This window comes from Agelaius phoeniceus, chromosome 5 (assembly GCF_051311805.1).
Source record: "Agelaius phoeniceus isolate bAgePho1 chromosome 5, bAgePho1.hap1, whole genome shotgun sequence".
Classification (NCBI taxonomy): domain Eukaryota; kingdom Metazoa; phylum Chordata; class Aves; order Passeriformes; family Icteridae; genus Agelaius; species Agelaius phoeniceus.
In genome coordinates, this window is record NC_135269.1 from 33,726,344 (window position 1) to 33,748,782 (window position 22,439).

Here is a 22,439-nt window from a genome sequence, read left to right on the forward strand (position 1 = left end):
TAACTGTTTCCTCATGATTTCCATCAAGTGGCACATCATGCTGTCCCAGAAGAATGGGAGTCTGTTCATCAAGCTGTGTCTAATAAATTGGGGAACTTTTAACAAGTTTTCTTTCTCCCCTATGTGATTATTTAATGCTGTTCTTTGCAACCTCGAAATATATGAAATGCATTAAGACCTCTTTTCAAGCAATGCTCAAAGTGCTCCTGGGAAGTCTGCCCCAAGTGTCACAAACATCTCAGCTGCTTCTACTTAGATTCAGGGAGTGTGTTATCACCATCAGTGGCAGTAATTGCAGACATGGGGGGAGGGTGCATTTTTTTCAGAACATTAAAGCTTTGAGGGGCCTTATTGAACCCATTAGCAGATCAGATTGATCTGGCATTAAACTTTTCAGCCTGAAGCACTGAATATAGTAACCTAGATTTTAAAGAGTTGGTGCTCTTTGTCAGAAGACCTGTGATCCTTCCTTTCAGACACCAATTCTCAATATGCTTCTGGACCTACTGCCAAGAGCCCAGTGATCATGACTTAGTCCTCCTTGCTGCAGTGGAATTGCTGAATTCATACACTTGGTTTGTACAGCTCCTTCTGTAGAACATCCTAATAAATTCTGCATAAAAAGCAGTATAATTGCTGCTGAGTCATAGTGGCAGAGGCCTCTTGTTATCCATCAAAAGCATATGTATTTTTTCTTCAAAGAGGTAGGACTACAGACTGGAGTAGATGGGGTCTGGCAGAAAAGCTTTAGAAACAAAATAGATCCTCCAGGGAAAAAAGTTTAACAAAGGCAGGCACTGTCTAATAAAAGCAAGTGTCAAGAAAGGGTGGGATGAAATGTGTAACCATGTAGAGTGCTTGTTCCCCAGGACAGCCCAAGTGCTCCAGGGTGGCTGGAACCAGCCTGTCCAAGTAGATTTAGCTACACTACAAGAATCCACAAAGTCTGTATCTTGCAGACACATTTCTTGTTCCTTGCAGAAAGAAAGGGCAGGCTTCCTCCCAATGGCAAGAGCTGTCTCCAGTGGAGATAACCTGCTTTGTAGAAAGATACAGATGGCAACATGTGCATGCAGCACCCCCCTTGTCAGCTCTGGGACTCCACAAGCCAGGCCACATCAGGGGCAACAGCCGGAAAGAGCCAGCGCAGAAACCTGGAGACAAATTGAGCATAAAAATATTGATGCTGTTAAACAACGCCACAAAAGAAAACAAGGGAGTAGAAATCAAATAATGATAAAAGAATTCCTTCTCTTCTTAGAGTTAGTTAAAAATATTAAATGCATGTAGTTATAAACAACATGATATTTTACTTTATCATTGAGAGATATCGGACAACATTCTGACTCATAGCAGATTTACAATGTGATGTACAGGAACCACAAGGTGTCAGAAAAGCTAATTTAGAAGTTCAGATCTGTCATTAAGCAAATATTTTGAAAACAGTCTTCACCTCCAGCAAGTCACAGGCTGTGGTGCCAGGGAAGAGGGAAGAGGTGTAGGGTTGTAATAACACATAATAATAACAACAGTAATTGTAAAGATAACTAGAGTTACTTGGTCTAACAGCTGATCTACTGTGTGGAGCCTAGTAGGCAAATTCACTTTGTTTTGCTTTATTGCAAATATGACAACCAAAGTTATCTGTTTTAATACCAGTTGGAAAATTTCTTCATTAAAGACATTATGGACTCTGAGTCACCATGCTACAAGATATTTCACCTAAATGGTGCCTGAAAGATTAAGTTGTGGCACAGCATGTAGAAATACATGTCTGTCACAGTGACAGATTTGGTTAACCGGTCACTGAGGCTGAGACCTTAAATGTCAGGGTAATGCATGTGGTACAGATCCCTCAACAGATTAGATTAGACACTTCAATTTCTATACACTGGGTTCATTTGCTGGAGCTTGTAAAAAATATTTGTGCCAACTTCCTTAAAGCATCTGAGAAGAAAAAGGCTAACCCCTTGAAAGCTGCTGGGGTTTTTGATTAGAATGAGGTAACTGGATATTAAATGTTACTATAGGAATAATTGGATAATAAGTGGATTTTTTTTGCCAGTTCTTACGCTCAGATACCATCAAAGAAATGTCATAACATACTGTGCCAAATCTTGAACAATCCAAATGACACCCAAAGATGTAGCTTAATGAACCTCAGAAATGTAAACTTTGGTCCATTTTGAAACACCCATGCAGTCAAGAATAAACTGGTGTTATCTAAGGAAGGAAAAAAATATTTTATTTGATCAAAAATGCAGAAAAAGGAGTAGAGAAGAATGCTTTAGCCAAGTGCTGCTTTCACAATTAGTCACGAATCCATAGAGGTAATGTTGTTGGATTCTGTGGACTAGGAATCCAAGCTGTTGTTTTCCTTTCATGCTAACAAGATCATGTTAATCTTCAAAGACACCAGTATTTCTGCTTTCTCTAAGAAATTGCTTTTTGGTTGGTTTTTTTTTTGGTTGGTTGTTTGTTTTGGGATTTTTTTGGTTTTTTGCTAGTGTTATGATAATAATAATATCAGCAATGACAGCCAAAGTAAAAATAAGTTGCAACTCCAAAACTGTAAAATTTCATGGAAATCTGTATGGAATATTGTAGATATGACAGTAAAAGTTAAATAGATGCAGGACAAACAAGCACACACAGGACTTTCATCAGTACTTGGAAGAGATTTTAACTGAACACATTTCTTAAGGATGTACATTTCTGGGAGGCACCAGTTCCTACTTTAGATCAGTCAGTGGAGCTAGAGTATTGCTGCAGAGCTGGAGAGAGAGAGAGGGAGAGAAAGGGAGAGAGAAAAGCAATGCATTTTTAACTTGACCTAATCTAATTATGCAGACTCTCTCTACAGAGAAAAAAAGGCACTTCACGGGAAGTTTCTTCTATGCACAAAACATGCAGGAGCATTTGTATGACTCATAGGTAAGCATATCACAGTGGCAGAGAAAAAGGTAATTTTTAGTCTTTTTTGAATTTTCAAGGATTATTTTCTTAATATTACTCCATTCTAGACTAATCCTAATCTGCTTTGCATATTTATCTCCCATGTCATTTGAGATAGCTCAGAGAGAGATCAAAAAGAGGTTTTAATCCTTCTTGTTCAGAGTAAGTGACAGTATAAACTTACTAAATGCAGCTATGTCTATTTGTCATCTCCCAGAACATGATGCTCTTACTGTTTTTCTCATGCTTTATAAAAATAGCAATATGCCAGTTTTGGATTTTGGAATTTGTTTGGTTTGGTTTGATTTGGTTTGGTTTGGTTTCGTTTGTTTTTTTTAGGTTGGGCTTTTCTGTAGTTCTTCTTATCAAAACAGCTCAAAGAAATACAGATTCTTAAAAGATGGCTCTGGAAGTAAATTAGAATTAGTCTCATTTTATACAGGTGGAAATCAAGGCAACTGGCCTTTGCGTCAGTTTATCCAAATCATATGAGAACCCTTCAGCAGAAGAGGAATCTATCCAAGGTCCCAGCCATGATTCCAAGTCATTTATTTGCTTTCATCATGAGATCATCCTTCCATTCACAGTAATTGATATTTCCTTAGACAAAACACAATGGAATTATCTCAGGGATTAATTTGGCCTAGGACACTAATTCTGAGAAAAGTTCTACTTGACAGATGGATGCCTGCAACATAACCAAGAGGTCTGTGGTGTGCAGCCTAGATTTTGTGCAGGTGGAGGATAGGGAATATGAGTTGTGTATCATATCCTGCCTCTCATAATTTCTTGGCAGCTGTATTGCTCGGTAGATGGAAAAGTTTCATCAGCAGCTGAAAATCTGTTCCTTGTCATCTTCCTTCCCATAGAAAGAAGCGAATCATTGTGCTGTCTGTAAGTCCTCTACTTTTCAGGCTATTGACACTTCCCTTGTGATGCAGATGTTGAAAGACAGTTTTTACTCTAGATCTGTCTGCTTCTACTTTATTTGTCCTTCAAATGTACAACCTGGGATATTGGCTGTGAAAATTGGACAAAAAATGATACATCTCTATGGCAGGAAGATCAGATCTTCATCCCACAGCAGAGCAAAAGCAGCCAAAGATGCAAGTGTAATTTCCACCTCAATCCCTTCAGATTTTCTATGGAATAACCTAATTTACTTCTTTACCTCGGTACAATCCTGGCTTCCTGCTGTATAAGCATGAAGTAAAGCCAGGAAAACCATGATTACTCTTATTTCAGAGGGAATATGTCAACATTACCAAAACATATCTAACACCGGCACAAGCACAATTCTCAAGAGTTAAATAAACAAGGGGAAATTATTATAGGGAGTAAACCTTTGAACCCCTCTAAACAGAGTCAGTTTGATTTTTCATAATAATATTGGAACTAAATGACATTTTTTACTGCAATGTAGACAAGCCCAGAGAGGATAATTCAAGTAGTTCTAAGTTCTTAATTAACAATATAGCAGAAACAGCAACTAAATTAGCAGGAATTAATGTTTCTTCTCATCTGCTTGCTCAATTTGAGGAAAGCTTCTCTGTATACATGAAATCCTGAATTGAAATCTCGGGTGGCCTCTGTCTCCATACTTCAAAATATAATTAGCACATGCTAGCAATAAAGTGACATTAAATTTAATTTTTAATGAAATAAACATACTGCATTTTTAGTGGTTTAAGGACATTTCTATGTTAATTTGGAGATAAGGCAATTTCTTCTTTTATTTTCAAATATGGTAAAATGCAAAATATGAAACATGTGAGGGTTTTTTATACACAAGATTTGTAGCAGAAGTTTAATCAATCCTGCAGAGCATTTTCAGCTTTTAAGTGATCCAGTGACTCAGGAAATGCAGGTGACCCAGATTTCTCCCCTGCTGTGTCACTCAAACAGATAAATACAGAATTGTACACTTTCTGTGAACAATGGGTTGATGGCTTGACTACTGGCTATTGCATATACATGCTGGATTCCAGTTACAATGATGTGTGCCATAGGATGCAATGAAATGAAGGTTATAATCTCCAGTGTGCACACCAGAAATAAAATTCTTTGGAGACTCTATTCCAGTACTTTTCCCTCCCATGTACATTGGCAGAGAGGAGAGAACTCCCTGTCTTTTGCAAAGTAGCCGCTTTCTAATTTATTTGATATCTTCTTATTTTTTTAATTCTAGTAATGTTTGGTTACTTTGTTTGCTTGGGAAAGTACACCTTGGAAAATATACCTAGGGCTATCTCCCATGAAATTTACTATCACCAAACTGGCCTGTCTATACCATGGTGTTTCCACACTGGTAATAGCAAACTTGGACTTTGATCAATCTCTAGCGACCTTGAGGAAAATTTACCATCAGATTGTTTGTGTTATAATTTTTAGATAAAGTTGGTAAAAAGAATGTTATTCCTTTCTAATTCCATTAAGAATTTTTGGAAAACAACAATGTCCTGCTGAATACATCTCATGACTTCCTGTGTCAAATCTTTAATTTAATTTCCTCAATCTGCTAATGAGTAAGAGATGCAGCCTCCATGATCAATAAAAGGATTTTCCTGTATGCTGGCTACCATGTGATTAAATCCTTATTTTGTAGGGCAGGTACATTGCCAGGGATTTTGGATCATGTTTGCAGCTGGTATAACTTGTCACATCTTCAACAGAACTGTTGCAGTTTCAATCATCTAGTGTCTATTCCTTAATACAGTGTGGCATGGAAAGAGATAAACAGGTCTAGAGAATGTTGACATTTTAAATTCCTTCCTACCATATTTTGCACAAGAAAGAGCATTAAATTTGGCTATGTAAATAGAACCCAGATTTAAAAATAACCAGGTTCTCTTATGCATCAAGGAGAAAGAAGGATATAAACCAGAATTATTGGCTTTCTGTGATATTTTATATTCAATTTTCTCTTGTTACATTCATGCCATGTAATTGCGTGCACATGTGTACATGCGTGGTCCTTATTGTGCAGGGTTACAGCCGGATTCTTGTTCATATGCCAGAGCTCTGCCGGGGGTTCGGGGAGCTGCTGCCTCACTCTCCTTTATTCTGTGCACAACAATGAATGCTCCTTCCTATATCTGCCAAATGCATGGTTTGATCCCATTGATATCCATTTGGCATCAGGCTGTTACTCACTAACCCTTCACCACAGCTATTAATCACACAAACATGCAAGGTAGGTCTGCTCAGTCGTCTTGTTGCTATTAAAGTCCATTGCTGAAATACATTTTCCCGGGTGATTCCTGCCTCTCCAGCCTATTCCCAGCACCCACTACGTATAGACCCATCCAAATCACTGGGCATGTTCCAACTGTTTTGAAGAAACTGTCTTTTCCATTACCTCAGAGTTACCCCTCTTTCCCTGGACTCACCCTCAGCACTGCACTGTTGTACATTGCAGCCTATTTTAGCGAGGGACTTGGAAGAAACCCACACATTTTAGAATGCCATTTTGAAAATTAAACTGACTGCAAATTCTTCATTCTTCTTATAGTTTGATCTCAGAGACTTGCCTAATTTGGGCCGGTTTAGACAGTTTCCATTAGCAGCAGCAGATGGTACTTGGCTGAAAGTATCCTGTGACACAATCCTCTGTGTGTACAAATAACCCACAAACAACTCACAAAGTACTTTTTTCCCCTGGCCCTGGCTGAAATCAAATAAGAAAAAATGTTCTTTATTTGCAATTCCTACCCTCCTTCAATAAGAATTCAACCTTGAAAGGGTTCTGACAAGTTAGTGGTGAATACTGCCAGATAAGCGTTGCCCCAGGGCCACCAAGCAGCACCAGCCAGGCAAAAGGCTGGTGCTGGTACCAAACACGACTCCAAACTGCTGCTGGTAAGCCAAGAACTTTACCAGCAAGAAGGAACTGAGACACGAGCCAATTTTGTGAAGGAGGAGCAAATCCTTAGCTAACTTACATCATCATTGCTTTGGTACAAAGACACCAAAGCTGGTGTGGCTTACATAGGTTATCTGTAAATGCATTTCTATCTTTGCCATACAGTCTATGGGGAGAGTTCTATAATGTTATTTATACACACACCAAAAAAGAGAAATGTCCACTTTTTGCACATATTTGAACTCAGCTTCAGAGAAAATTTCTGATAGTCTCTATAATATGCTTTCTAAAAGCAAACCTTCAGTGGCAAAACATATGGAATAACAAATTATTTTTCAGTAGAGAAAACAAACTCTTGTCACAGGGACACATTTATCTGATTCATATTCTCCAATGTTCACTTTTATTGCAGCTTTTTAAGCCAAATGGTTTAGTTTGAGTTTAAAAGTTTTCTGATGTTTAAAGTTTGGCAGTGGATAGACAAAAACACTCACATAGCAGAGGACGTGATGGAAAAAAGAGAGAACAGGGTTGCAATGCTGAGCTCAGGGTCCTGCTGCAGGCAATTCTGGAGGCCAGTACTTATATGCAGTGCCCATTTTCCCAGTTGTATTCCTCAAGGTATTTCTTCTGGTGTTCCTATCACAGAATCTGGTGCCTTTGGATGCTTTTTAGAGAACTTAGGGAGAACAGAATTACAGAAACAGATGTCAAACATCCCTAATTCTCAGTGTAGCCATTAGAAATCATGTTTTCTTAATCCCGTTGTCAAAATGGAGACAGGACAATCTTTGCCACAATTAATGTGTAGCATTTTTCCCAGCCTATTTTCCTTATCAGGTGGAATGGTGAAATGTTTGGGAAGGCCTCCAAAACTGAACAAGCAAGCTCAGCTCTACATCCTCTGACAGATATGCACTCATCACCACCAGGGTTAAAAGTATCTATTTGGTGCTGTACTTTTAGCAGGTCTTAAATGCCCAGAGCACTGCAGCAAAAACTTTTTTCTCCTTTACATGAGGAATAAATATGTGTGGCTGCACAACTTCAGAAAGGAGGAAAACTTACCTAGGTTTGTCAAAAGAGTTTGAGGAACTTAGGAAAACAATAATTAAAAAAATAGTTTTGCTGTCAAAATTGACCTTTATTCTAAATGAAGAGAAGTGATTACACAGCAGTGAGGGCATGGCTACCCACCCTTTCCATTAATCACTTCTGCTGGAAAGTACAGAGGGGAGCATACAGTGATTAATCCAAAAGCAGCGGGAGGATACATTCTAGAAAGGGCACAGAATTTCCAGGTCCAGAAGTTCCTGGTATACACTAGAGGATGATATCACTTCAGCAGGCAGTTACAGTTCAGTGCCACATTGTCAAATTTTACTCTGTAAGTATATAATATAACAGATCAAGAAAGAAGCATGTTATTCTTTCTAAATCACAGGGGTTGAAAGGTAATCATTTCCTCTGTCTGTCTTTCTTCCTTTCTGATTGCAGTATTCTCTCTCCTCAAATCCTAAATAAAGCTATAATAAAGCCAGTGGTTTAGAGTGTCTTCCAAAATGCCTTTGAAGAATTCATCATGAATTGATGAAGGAGTTTACTTTCAGGCAGTATTTTAAGTTAGAGACATTTCATAACAAAAAAAGAACTGTGTTTGTTAGCAGGTGGAGAGGATAACTGTCTCTTTTCACTTAGAGACACCCCATCTATTTTCAATCTGCTTTCAAGTTTGTTTGAGATTATTTTACCAGTGCAGAGACTTAGGAGGCTTTAGAAAGTGTGTGTTCCTGCAGTTTAGAATATATACCCTTGGTTTTGGGTTTGAGTCCAGTGGAATTTGCAGTTGTATTTCTTCCCTTTCTCTGTTTCTCTTGTTCTTAATCTGCATTGATTTTTCCCCCTATAACACAGAAAAAAATCAATTTTCCATTATGTTTTTTAATCAGTCATAGTAAGATTTAAATGGTCCAGGACATTGCAGGTAAAAGAGCTGATAATCAGCTGGGGAGTTCTCTCATTTATTACTCTGAGTTGACAGGGGGGTTGAATTCTCCCCTTAGTATCATGATGAGGCAAGTGGAGCAGTGGTGCCTTGCATTCAAGTACAGTCCTTGCCAGAGCCCTGCCAGGTGCTGTTAGAGACAGTCTGCTGTCCTGAGGTAGGATTTGATCCCACTGATGGCTGAGACAGCTAGAAAGAAAGAAGCAGCTAGAAAGAGGCAGCAGCCTGCTGTCAGAGGGCTTCAGGATTGGGAAGTGATTCTCCAATCTCAGCATTTGTTAGTCACTGGCTGAGAGACCTTGATCTGCTGCTGTATTACAGAGACAACACAAGAAGTGCTGCCCATGCAGTGACTCACCCAGGGCCTGAAGCCGCTTTCCTCAGAATCAATGGGAGCCTTTCAACTGGTTTTACAGCAGGAGTTTGTTCAACAGCCACCCCTGTGTGCTGGGAATTATTTGTCCAGTGGAAAGTGTGATGAAAAAAACAAACATTCCCATATGCATCGTCCTTGATTGACAAGAAATGAAAGGACCCTGGTAAAATGATGCAGTTTCAACCAGAAAAAAAGACACGTCAGGAATCTGAAGACTGAGATAAGCAGATCTTTTTCTTTCTTGATTATTATAGTACAGGGTTAGGAGACTGCCCTATGCAGTAACTCTCTGTGGCCACAGCTTCAGTTTCACTACTATGACTCACCCTGGATTGCTCTTAGGTAAGTGCCAGATGCCTTCTTATTGCTCTCAAGCTTCAGTTCAGCAAAACATACAAGCATACGCCTAAACACCTTTCTGAATAACAATGATCGTCACACCTAATTAAAATTCAAAGCACACTTAAATGCATTGCTGAATCAGGGACTTCATGCTCAATATGAGTGATTAAAGGATCATAATCTAATTGTTTTTGCTGACAATGTGACATAGTTTTTCACTGTATCTCTTTAAAATTTGGATAGGAGCTCAAGAAGAAATTAAAGAACACCTTTAAACTAGCTAAACATTATGGTACTGAAAAAAAAACCCCCACCAGAATGAAGGTTCAGGTCTCTGCTGGAAGCAAGGGAATTTAATTGTTCCATTAATCACACTTTTGCACTGCATGACAATAAAGTGTAAAATATCGATCAATGGTACCTTCCACATAAGTCAGGGCATTTTACAAATCTTCTCCAGAAAGGCACTCTCCTGTTGACTGTCATTTACAGGCTCTCAAGGCCATTTTCACAACCACTCTTTTATTTATTTATTTATTTATTTATTTATTTCAGATATCTGAATGGTGTCATAGGGATAGTAGGCCAGAAAAGCTTAGAAAAACTATTAAGAAAATGCTGCCTCTTGGTGGTCACTCCTTCCTTATCACTGCTGGATGACAGACTGGCAAAGGACTGGATACTAGTCCCTGCTTCCACCCTGTTTTTTCAGGCAACTCCAGCCAGCTTCCATCACTTCTTGGTGTCAGTCTCCTTTCTGACTCACACACAGACTTTGCTTTGCCTCCATGGTGCTCGGGGTACACTGTAGAGGTATGCATGAAACACAAAGGGAGTTGAATCCTTCAAGCAGTTTGGGTAAAACACCCGTTCCTTTTTGCTTTGGCAAAATACCAAATGCTTCTGCTGTGCATGGCTTCAGACAACACTAAGTTGCTAGCAGCAATCAAAAAAAGCAGTGCTTTTCTGTAGGGATGTTCTGGCAGATCCCACGCTGTAGCTTTCTCAGTCCTATCAGAGAAGTTAACTAGAAGTTACACCATTAGGTTAACTGCATGTACTGAGAACAGCACAGTTACCAAAGTCTTGTAAATCAAGGTTATTTTACTCTATTTTTGCAGTATGTTAGTTTTTACCAAAAAAGCATGCAACACTCACACGTGCTGCAAGTTTATCTTGTGCTAGTCCACCTAGTGATTCTTTCTGTTCAGTCCTGTTGACACCTCAGTGTTACTTTATCCCCAGATGCTGGGTCATCAGGCTCACCTGCACTCTTGTGCAGCTGGACCACTGCAGCTCACAGCCAGTGTGACCCTTCGATTTTCTTCTGAGTGACGGTGATCCAGGGGTGAGCATCTACAGACACCAATGACTTTCTGACATAATCCCAAAGATTTCTGTTTTCCTTAACTGACAGAGGGCCCTTAGCCAGCTGCTCTCTCCTTCCTAAGGTCATTTGCAGGACAAACTGCTTTCAGACCCCAATTGATCTTACAGACCACTTTGTGTGATGGGTATCTGTGGAACGGGTACTTCTGTCTAGCTTCAACTATGCCCCCTGCTGCTCTGCTTTCCCCCCACCTTGTATACACTCCCACAGGGATGCTGCTTTCACTGCTGGCATCTGTCCTGATCCATCCTTGAGAACATGGAGCCAGGGTCGCCCACATAATTCCTGGTGCTCTGTGAGGAAGTGTCTGGGTCCCTCCTGGATATTGCTTGGCTGTAACAGTGATTTTCCGCTCTCAGGCACTTCTTCCTCTCTGCCAGCAAGCACACTTTGTGGTTTCCTGTATTTGGCCATTGGTCTAGACCACATGAACTCCTGCTATTGTTTTGTTGCCTGCTTTAAGACCTTCTGCTAGGACACACTTTTACCACACCCAGGTTTTGTTGACACTCTTTCAAGACTTCTCATATGATCCTAAACCATAACAAATCATCCCTCCAGGCTTTGTTTGTGGTTCTTACCTCATACTTCCTGCTCTTGTATTGCTCTCCGTCTACCAGGAAGATAAAATGACCTGCCACTCTTTAATTCTATTACTTGAATCTAGCTTTGTGACCCCTCAGCTCAGCACCTGCTTGGTAAGCTGAGGGTACCACAGGCACAGCCTGTCTCTGTGAGATAGCTGTCCAAACTGACAAAACTTCATTTTTCAGGCCAAAATTATTCCCACTTCTCATGGGTACTTTTCCCAAGCAGAGCCATGTGATTTGTGGTTGCTCTCCAGCACAGTTCAGAAAATACCCATAATCTCCACCAGCCCAGTGAAAGTAGGTCATTCTTAATTGACATGTCCTGTCTGCCTTGCAGGCTAATTGGCTTCTTCAGCTGTATTATACAGAGGGTCCTTATCTTCTTGAAGCCACTCTAAAAACTGATAGACTGAGGTATTCCAGCTTATAGTCTTTGCTTGTGGGATGGGTAAATCATGCAGGCTTCTTAATCCTGGGTCCTGTACAGTAGATTTTTCTGCAACACTCAGAATGTCACCAAAAATACACATATTAAAAATATATGGAAAAATGATAAAAATATGCCTGGTAAAATGGTTAGGGGAAGTGGGGAAGAAGATGACTGTGATGAAAGCAGAGAAAACTGACATACCCCAGTGCCAGGACTAACCTGTCACAGGTTAGTACTTCCCCCAGGATATGCCTGGGCATCCATTTCTGCTCACCACAGTGCAGCATTGCTCGCTTTTATCTCTTTCCAGGCCTTTTAGCTTATTCATCCAAATATCACTGTCTCTTAAAGCAAGCTGGTCATGTAAGAGTTATAGCCACTCTAATAGTAATCTAGCCACAGCCACAAAAAGTCCTCTGCCATCTTTCCTGGATTGCATTCCCTAAACACTCTCATTCCCTTATAAGCAGTAATGCTGGGGGGAAAAAAACATGGGTTTTTTTAAAATGCATTTTACTTGAGCTCAGCTTAAGGTGATTTTTTTACAGCCAAAAAAAGCAAATACAAGCTCCCAGGTCTACTGTTCAACAGGAAAGTCTGACAGACAGCAGCCTTTTTGAGCTTTAGCTACTGTGTACTTCAGCTGCCTGCTACAGGCAAGAAGTTTAACATGGATCTGCTTCTCTCAGTCTTCAGATTTCAACTGGATAAGTGTAAATATGGAACAATGACTAAAGAAAATGGCTCTTGCAAGATACGGACATTGTGGAGGCTGAGTTCTTTTCATTTTGGGAAAGGACATTAATTATTTTTTTGTTTATATGGCATTTGTATTTGCCCCCTTACACCTAAAACACCTAACATCTATGCATTTAATATTTAAGGATTGACAAAAAGCAACACAGACCAACTGTCTTGGCTTGCATTTTCCAAGATGATTATCAAGGCAAGAACCAAGAAAGAAGTAGTTAAATATTGAAGCACAGTTGTAGATGCTTTATGGTCTTCTGGAGCATAGCAGAAGTAGGTGCCCAGTTCTACATTTCCTGGAGTTAGTCTGTATCTAACAAAACCTTACTGAGAAGTGTCCAGCCTGGCAACACACTTTTTCCATTAAAAAGCAAGTAGCTGGAGTATCTTCTCTTGTACACCCAGATCTACTGGCAGTAATGAAAGACACCAGGTTTTTAAAGGATTGTTGTGCATTGCATTATTATTATTGGTTATTATTAACTATGATGTAGTGTCTACTACATGTTATATTTAGTACATATTTGACATAATAATTTATTCTTACTTATCAGTTTTTATCTAATATCATAAAGCTTTTTACAATTCCAATTCTATTTTACTTTATTGGTTCAAAGGCAGTTATCAGTAAAACACTGATAATACAGTAACAAGCAGAGGAGCAGATAAGTTAAATGACCTGTGCAAAAATTCTTGGAATTCCTGGGTCTTTACTCTGATATTGATTTAATGTAACAGAACAAACCACATGGTAAGCAGTTTTAAAAGTGTTTTTAAGTTTTTTGCACTGTGAGAGGGGACGAAAAAATTTTCTAAAATTCTGCATCCTGTCTACTTTTCAGTGCTTTTTTCAATCATAAATGCCCACATTTCCAAAGATAATAAAATGTACATCAAATCTTTATCATCAATGTTTATAAAAAACCCCACAGCTTTCTAATTTATACAAAAATAAATTATAGTTTATTAAGGTAGTAGATATCTGTAGTATCACTTATATTCTTGTATGATATGTTCTGCCTCAATTTTGATATTGAGATAATTTGACATATCAATATGATATGTTTTCTCATGGGATGCATACATGGATAGAGGAAGTATAGCCTATTCTAAAAGAAGATTGAATGTAACTCTTGGAATGTCATTCAGAAAGTGGTGAGGAAATGTAAGAATATGGTGATTTACCAAATTTATGCAACATAAATTCCAGATGCTTGTCAAATGAATAATCATTTATGTCAAACACACACATATGACATTTTCCCTGATTCAAAGAGAGATTCCATTCTAGCTTGCATTTTTTGTTTTAAAACTAAAGAAACAATTTGATGCAACCACAATTCTTTCGTATGTTGGATCAAATTAATGCACCTGCTAAATAAGCAAATGTCTCAATAATAAATCTGCTGTACACAGACATATGTAATTTTCTCTGGTACTGTAAGAGTTATTTCTGCTAAAAGATTAAGTTCACACAACTGATTAAGTTCACACAAAAGAAAACTGCAGAAGAAGCTCTGTAATGTACATTTCCCAACAGAAAATTTACCTTTCCTCTAGACTTATCTGGTAGTTGCACTTTCCCACTAATTTGGTTCTGTGATAGGAAATCTCATCTCTATCCACTGTGTTAGGAACAACTCCGTTCTTATGCTACAGAATCCCATCTTTATGATCTTAACTTGGTGTTAATGAAAGTTTTGTCCAAGACCTCAGCAAGGCCAGGGCTTTGGAAATGGCCCAGTTTCTTTTAGTAATTAATACAGTACTACAGCTACAGTCCATATTTACCAAAGAGTCAGCAGGCGTCAGGAGGCAGCTGTGTGGAAAAGACGATGGGGGAGAATCAGTACTGGCAGTGCTCATTTTCCATCTCTCTGGCCCTGGTTCAGCAGAGCACTTAACCACATGTTTAATTTTAGGTGCATGAGTAATCCCATCTCTGCAGAGCATAGTGTGTGTTTCGTTCTCATTGACTTTAATGGGCTTACATGAAGGCCCATCAAACCTTGTGTGCTGAGCGTGACACTTTCACCATTGCTTCCACCTTGCCCGCCCCTGCAGCAGGGCCTCTGCTCTGAACCTTTGCAGAACGCCAGAGCCCCCTTTGCTCTGCAACCCCATGAGCCTTATGGCCCTGTTCCAACCAACTGTGTCCTCACAGCTGTATCTGGCCTCTGGGAAAATGGACTGGGAGCAAGTGGAACTGTGGTATTTATTCAGAGCATTCCTAGACCAACACCAACCAATGTCATCTTATTATCCAGTTTGTGCAGTCATGTTCAAGTGTTTTGCTGAGTCAGGCTCTACCATCCTAATCAGCTGAGATTTCTAGTAAGGATATTCACAAAAGAAGCTGAGTTGGAAGGCACCCACAAGGATCATCGAGTCCAACTCCTGGCCCTGCATAGGACATCCCTAAAAGTCACACCATGTCCCTGAGAGTATTGTCCAAACAGTTTTTGAATTCTGTCAGGCTTGGTGCTGAGGCAACTGCCCTGGAAAGCCTGTTCCAGTGCCCAACAAATGAAGAACATTTTTCTAACATCCAACCTAAAGCCCCCCAGCACAACTTCAGGCTGCCAATGATCACTGCGGAGAAGAGATCCATTAGGTATCCCAAGACTGGATAAATACATAGCCCTGAGGGACCATGTAGCCTCTACACAGGACACATGCCTAGAGCAAAATAGGTGAATGACTAAAGACCATCTCCACAGTTCTGCAAGTCCTATTTAGGAGTCTAATAGTCTGCAGTTATGGAAGTCAGTGGATGTTTCCAATAAAAAGGTCCTCATTCAGTTTAAATATTTAAGCAGATGCTTACTTTAAGGACAAGATTAAGTCTCTTTGAACTCACTGGGAATGAAACACATGCTTAAGTACTTCAGTGAACCAGGGATCTATTCCAGCTTTGGATCTACAGTACTGGAAGGTGTCAACAGAGGCAGTCCAGCAATTTCCTGTTATTACCTACATCTCTGGCTGCAGCTATGATATTATTATCATCTTATTTTGATAAATAAAATACTCTTCCCATTTCAGTATTTTTTTCTTTAATATGCAGGATACTATAAGTATGTAATTGTTGCTGGATTAATCATTCTCTGAAGTGATTGTATGCATGGAACCTGATGCTGATTTATTCTACTTGAGCCTTTCTTTAGATTTTTGCTCTGGCCCATTGATTGAATCATGACAAATGATTTCTTGAGCATTTCTGACTGCATACAGCCTTGATGGCATGCTCAAAAGCCTGCTTGTGATGGCTGATTTCATTTTCAAAACATGCAGGGGTTATTTATGGGAAAACAAAAGCCCTTTAACAGATACCTAACAATGGATTTGGCTAGTTAGTTCATTTACTGTGCAAAAGGGGGAAACAATCAGCAGCTCTTTCTGCCTATGTTCTCTTATGAAATACTACATTTAGTTTTGAGTCATCAGCTTATCAATCTTTCATGCCAAACTGGCTTTAGAGGTAAAGACTAAAATCTTTACTGCAGCTATTATTGCAGTGCCAGTCAGGAAAAGCCAGCATGGGATGCATAATTTGGCAGTCTGCAGCCATAGAAGGAAGCACTTTTCTCCCATTAGAATCAAAAATAGACTTTTCGACTAGAGATCCTGGGGGGCTCTGGAAATGTCCAGGATCAACACAAAGCCACTCTCAGTTGGATCAAGCCCAGTGCACATTATTTTTATGTCAGATGTACAAGAGTACAAAACTGTACCATAGTACATTGAAGAACTTTTTCTTCACTTATGCACAGTTGGAGAATAGTTTGACTTTGGAATTAGATCTCCTGATCAACATAAAAAATACTTCATATTTTGTTTGGAAACTCATTGTGCATGGCCATATACAAGAGGCAATAGCTTGTAGTAAATAGAAGTGACAAAGTCAATAAATAGTATTTTCAAGGCTGACAAGGAGTCAAGTTTTATAAAAGTAAAGTTGTCTACTGGGCATAGAAAAGGCACGAAAAATTAGGGATGGATGAGATCATACTATTTCCTTTCAAGTGCTGCATTTTTGGTTTGAAAGCTCCAACCTTCATAGGATTTCTCTTTCAGTTTATTAGAATTTGTGGGATTAAAAGAAGCAGAGACTGGGAGAGATGAAGAAAATTACCAAAAAAAGTACACTGTGTACTGTATGTGCAGCCATACACCAGTTCATGGCAGCCTAGCCAGGGCACATGGCCTCCTTCAAACAAAACACAAGTACATTTTCTATAAAGAAAGGGAGTGTTTCAGTAGAAACTTCTCTCTCCAACTGTTTCAGCCATGAGGGAAAATATTCATAAATGTAAACAAATTCTACAAGCCTAATAATCCATTTGTGAGATTAGTTACACTGAGGACAAACAAAACTATTCAAAGTGCTTGAACATTAAAAAAAAAAAGCCAGCAACCAGTGGACAAACTTTTGGTGAAGACAAGCAGCCTGTAAATAAAAGTTCACAACAACAAAACCACAAACCAGTTTTCAGTGCTAATATGCATTTGAAACCTTTGAAAACTATTGCAAATATATTTGTATGCCTTATAGGCTCTGATATTAAAGAGAATTAGGCAGGTGAATGTTTCTGAAACATTGTACGAGATTCAAACCATTACTGATATTTACATGGCATTTAAATTATATGGACACTTCCAAATAAGAATTTCATGTTACTCTGTTATTCATTCAGGCACTTTTTAAAACTATGTCTGATTAGTCATCTTTTCCAAGGTGTGTATTCTGACGTACATTTCAGTACATTTACTGACTCATATCAACAATAAATAGAGATTTTAGCCATGCTAAAGATATAAGAATACCACATTTCTCCTTATCAGGTTCAGGGCCGGCTTTGTGTATAAAAACTACAGCAGCTCTCTCCTTCATCAGAACCCCTACTGTACCTTTGCTAGAGGACATGCATTGTCTGTTCCAGAGGAAGATGCATCTCAAACCACCACCTCATGGAGAATAAACCTTTGCTCTTGTCTTCTCATCCCATTTCTCTGGGGCAGCTGCAGAAATAGGAAACCCTGATGCCCAGGCATTCTGTTTCAGTGCTTTGTTTGGGGTCTGTGAAGGCTGATGGTCTGAGGGTGAAAGTGCATTATTGAAATGAATGAAAATGAAGGTCCCTGAAGGAATAACAGTGAGAGGTCCACAGTTCTCTCCAAAGTATCCTAGGATATCCCAAATTACCCTAACTGCTCCCCTCCCATTGGTGTGTCCATGCCAATACATGTCATGCATATACTGAGCTCATTCTCAACTCACAGGCTTTGTTTAGAGAAAGCTGGCAGGACTGGGAATATCTTATTTTTAATTGTCTTGTGGTGGAGGATGATATAGTGTGAATACCAGAGGAGATGGCTTTCCAAAAGTGCACCGAGTTGAGAGACACAGACATTGACAAATGCAAAGTGTTTTACTGTCTCCTTACAAAAAAAAAAAAGGTGCTGTTTGCAATATGCAAGTCCTGAAAGCTGAACCAAAAATAACAATAATACATAGACCCTCTGGCCACAGAGGGAGTACTATGTGAAATATAGAGGATATAAACACTAGCACTCCTGCTTGGGCTAGGCAAATTGCAGAAAGATATACAGGGAACATAAAGACAGCCCCTTTCATCTTACTATTTAAAGTAATATGACAAATAAAAAGTGTGCTTAAAGCTCTAGGATTTGTTTGGAAAGAAAACAAGACTTAGTAAGTGGCTTTTCGTCCTGCTTCAGAGCAGGAAGAAAAATTTAGGAATGAAGGATGCACACCCTCTAAAATTTAACTTTTAAATCCTAATAAAATCTAGGGCTTCAGCTTGAGATTTTCAAGCAATGGATGCTTTCACACCTCATCAATGTGGTGTGGCCCCCCCAGTTTGGACAGGCTCGCAGCAATGTGCTATATTCAGCTGCTCTTTTAGGGGCAGGATGGTGATCTAGGGAGACAAGCAGACAGCTGAGGTGTACTCACTCCATCAACACATGGAGGAGGTGTTGCAGGCACTGTAGGAAGGACAGAAAAAGGTGGTTGTAAAGTACAAATATTTTCCGTTTTAGTTGAACATTAACCTCTTGTGCTGGGAACACCTGTTCATTCTCAGTGAAATGTACTGTACATCAACCTGGCCCTTTCATCACAAAGAGAGATCATGTGCCACTGTGAAAGTTCTCAGATATCTCCCTTATTGCAGAACTCATTATTTTCTGTCCTTATTCATGGTCCTCTGTCTGAGTCATGGAGATAGGTCCAAGGCAGGTCTAAGAGGCAATCCCATGTGGAACAGATTATAAACAACACAAATCTACATTTGTAGACTCTTTGAACTTCCTAGTCAATATAGAATTTAGTCTGCTTAACCACTTCACTTGAAGTCCATCCTCTGGAAAAGATCTGTGAACTGATTTCCCCATTCTGAACATTTTCATCCAGGAAGCAGCACCTGAAAGAACCCTTTGATTTCCATGCTGCTCTCTGCACATGTTGACTAAACAACAAAAGGAGAGTGATCAGTTCAGATAAGAAGGGGCATGGACTCAGATCTCAGTGAATGATTTTCAGACTTTATTGGTTACCTGCTGAAGGTGGTGGCAGTAGTTTGATGGAAGAAGGAGAATAAAGAAATATCAGGTTTTGTGCTTAAGAAGGAGACAGACAGCCAGGCTGTCTCATTGACATATTGCTGCCTACTTATGGCCTCCATCACACTTCTCTCTCTTCAGATTGTGCAGCCAAGCAGGGCTTCAGAAGACTTCTTAAATGTTGTAGCGCCAGAATGATTTTCCCAGTTTTCCAGACTAGGCTTGGTGTATCCTCTCACTTGCTCTAACACTAATCTGGTATTTTATGCCCTTACTTCAGCTCCCATGGTGTGAGAGCTGGGTGTGTCTTAATGAGCCTCAACCTCATTAAAAGCTTTCAGGAATGTGCAGGAAGTGCTAAACTTCCTGCTACATGACACATTTTCCTATGTCACTGCCCAGGAGTGGGCGAACATCTGGAGAGTGAGAAACAGTCTGTTCAGTGAGGGTATTTGGCTCCTGGGCCCTGTAACAGAGGGTGGAGAAAAAAGATCCTTCTGTCTTTGGCATGGAGCAGCGAAGTGAACTGACATTTCAGGGTATTTGTACATTCAATAAGGGCTCTCCATGTCTGTTTCAGAGAGCCCCTTGTCAGGACTTTGTCCTCAGCTGGGCTGCAAGCTTCTCACAGGAGGTGCTAGAGTCTGTGCACCATTCTCCCATGTGAGCAACCTTCCTGTGCACTAAGAGACACAGAAGATGCCAGTTAGGATAAGTCTGTGAAGGAAATAAGCAGGCAGTCAGGTATGAGTGTCTGTTCTGGGGCTTGAGGATGGACACCTGCAGGCCCAAGTAGTGTTAGAGTTGAGGACAGAGCACAGGACTGCTAAGGGCTGCATTATGGACCAAGAAAAGCTTGTGAGCTGCTGCTTCAACACATCCCTTCTGTTATCCACTGCAGCCACTCTGACTTGGCACTAGCATAGACAGTGAGAGACAAACATGAGCTTTGAAGACAAGGAGCACTATGGTGATTTGATCATAGTTCTAAAAATATACTTTAAAAAAATTACAATAAAACAAAAAATTTACCAAGTATTCCTATACTGACAAATTTGACTATTGAGAGGAGAGTGTCACTGGTTCTACTAGTGGCATTCTCAGAGAGCTGGGAAAGGGAATGAATCTAGCAGTTCTGACAGAGGGAATGGCTGTAGGTGATGACAGACAATAATCTAAGGGGACAGGGACTTTCCAGTTTCATCTGCAGGTGATTACTAAGCAGATATTTTTCATCCAATACATAAAAATAATTGCTTAGAACATAAATCCACCTCAGGTGCCCACAGAGAGAGGGGAGGAAAGTATATGACTGAGCAAAAATGAGAATAAGGCCTCATCACTGCAAGACACCTCCATTTGTACACTTGTCCAAACAAGTTCTCCATGAAGACTCTACAGTAGAAGTCCCTCTAAAACTAAAGGTGGGGATCAGGGGTATGGACAATGAATTAATCAGAGTAGTTTATCTCCAGATTAAGCCTTTATATGATGCTAACCAAAACAATTGTCAATTAAACAAAAATGTTATTACTTTATTATATTTCATTATATAATTGATTGGTTGTCATTGGTGTGACTTCAGAAGGTTGCAAGTAAGAAATGCAAGCTAAAGTCAGTAATGTGCAAACTAAGGTGTATGAAGAGTGCATTCAAAATTCTAATCATAGGGCTTTGGGAGGCAGGGACAAAGAAGAAAAGACAAATGAAAAAGAGATTGAATAATTCTCTGCAAATTTATGGTGTGCCCTAGAGACTAGTTATAAGAAATTAAAAAGCATCCAAGAGAGATCTATCAAGGGTAAGATGTACTGGCACTGTTTCACTGTACAGAAACAGTGAAATGCTACAAGTTATCTAGAAGAGAGCTATACAAAGTTATCTACCTTCCTAGAATGAAACTGGCTGAAACTGCTCCCCACTAAGCTGCACAGGGTCTGCAGCAGTCACAGATGATCACATAATGATATTTTGCCGTAGCTGATTTTGAGCTAATTTTGGTGGCAGCACCTTAGTTGCCAACCTGAAGGCATGGTCTTTTGAGGAACACATCTGGTGCAGGCAGCTCTATTTGCAAGCTGCAGATAACATGCAGGCTGAGCTCTGGGAGGAATCCCAAGACCAGAGGCCAGCCCTTTGGTTACCAAATGGCACAAAGAAGGTGGTGCCAGCCAGGTGGATGGACACTGGGAGACACAGCAGGAGCTGAGAACTCAGGGAAAAGAGCAAGACTTTTGCCTGGGTAGACTGTGAAGGTATAAAAGCCCAGGGGTTCCTTTGTTGGGGGTTTCTCCTTGGAGGCACCAGCCCAAGCTGTTTTTGTGTTACTGCTTTATGGAATGAGACATCTAAGACTTTGCTATGGAAAACCTGGGGTTCAACTGCTCAGGAGACTTGGTCTGACCATGAGTGGGGTGTGTGGGACACCTGTGGGCTCACTGGAACTGTGGAGGGGCTTTGGTTCCAGACTGCCAGAGAGTCTTGTGAATGCTCAGACCGGGTAGTTTCCTTAACAGGTCTACAAATTCCTGTTAGGCTTTCGGCACACATTTGGTTTCCTGATGATCCTGTTCCTAATTGGGCCAAGTCAGTAGATTCACGAAACCACTGCTTAACAGCAGTGCAGTGAGACACCTATCCTCTCCTTTGCCCTAGCTAAAGATGTTAAAGTCACTGAAAAAGGAAGGTGGGCAAAGTGTCCCAAGAGCAAAGAGACTTTAAGCTAGTGCATAAGCAGGACAGCTACTAATATGGCTAGAAAACATGCAGGAAATGGATCTTGACATGCTTTAATCCATTCTCAAGGTTTCAGTAGATATAATTCTGAGTCTGTGTCCTTCCTGAACATCCTGGATAGGTATTCAGTGAGTAATTGGTAGGTTTCCTCACACGGTGACTTTGTAATACCTGGCTGAAGGGGAGTTTTGCAACACCTGGCTGAAGGGGAGTTTTGCAACACCTCTGTGAAACACTGACTTTCTGGTGTTCTCTGAGGTTACAGAGCTCTCCAATACCTCTCATTGTAATTCATTTCTCAATAGAATAGTATTATTCTGTACTGTGTGAATTGCCTGAGGCTATGCAGACTGAAAATGCAAGACTGCCCTTTGTGCAAGAAAAAACAGAAATGAAAGAAGAAATTTTTAAGACA

General features: G+C 39.9%; 1 protein-coding gene across 1 annotated transcript in view; it reads right to left on the minus strand.

Annotated features, from left to right (window-relative positions):
- Positions 1–575: 575 nt before the first annotated feature.
- Positions 576–22,439, minus strand: part of METTL25 (methyltransferase like 25) — a 107,218-nt gene continuing 85,354 nt past the window's right edge. The window contains exon 10 of the mRNA XM_077178783.1: positions 576–1,154. Coding sequence (XP_077034898.1) covers positions 1,119–1,154 — 36 coding nt within the window. The 3' untranslated portion in view covers positions 576–1,118. The remainder of the gene's footprint in view (positions 1,155–22,439) is intronic.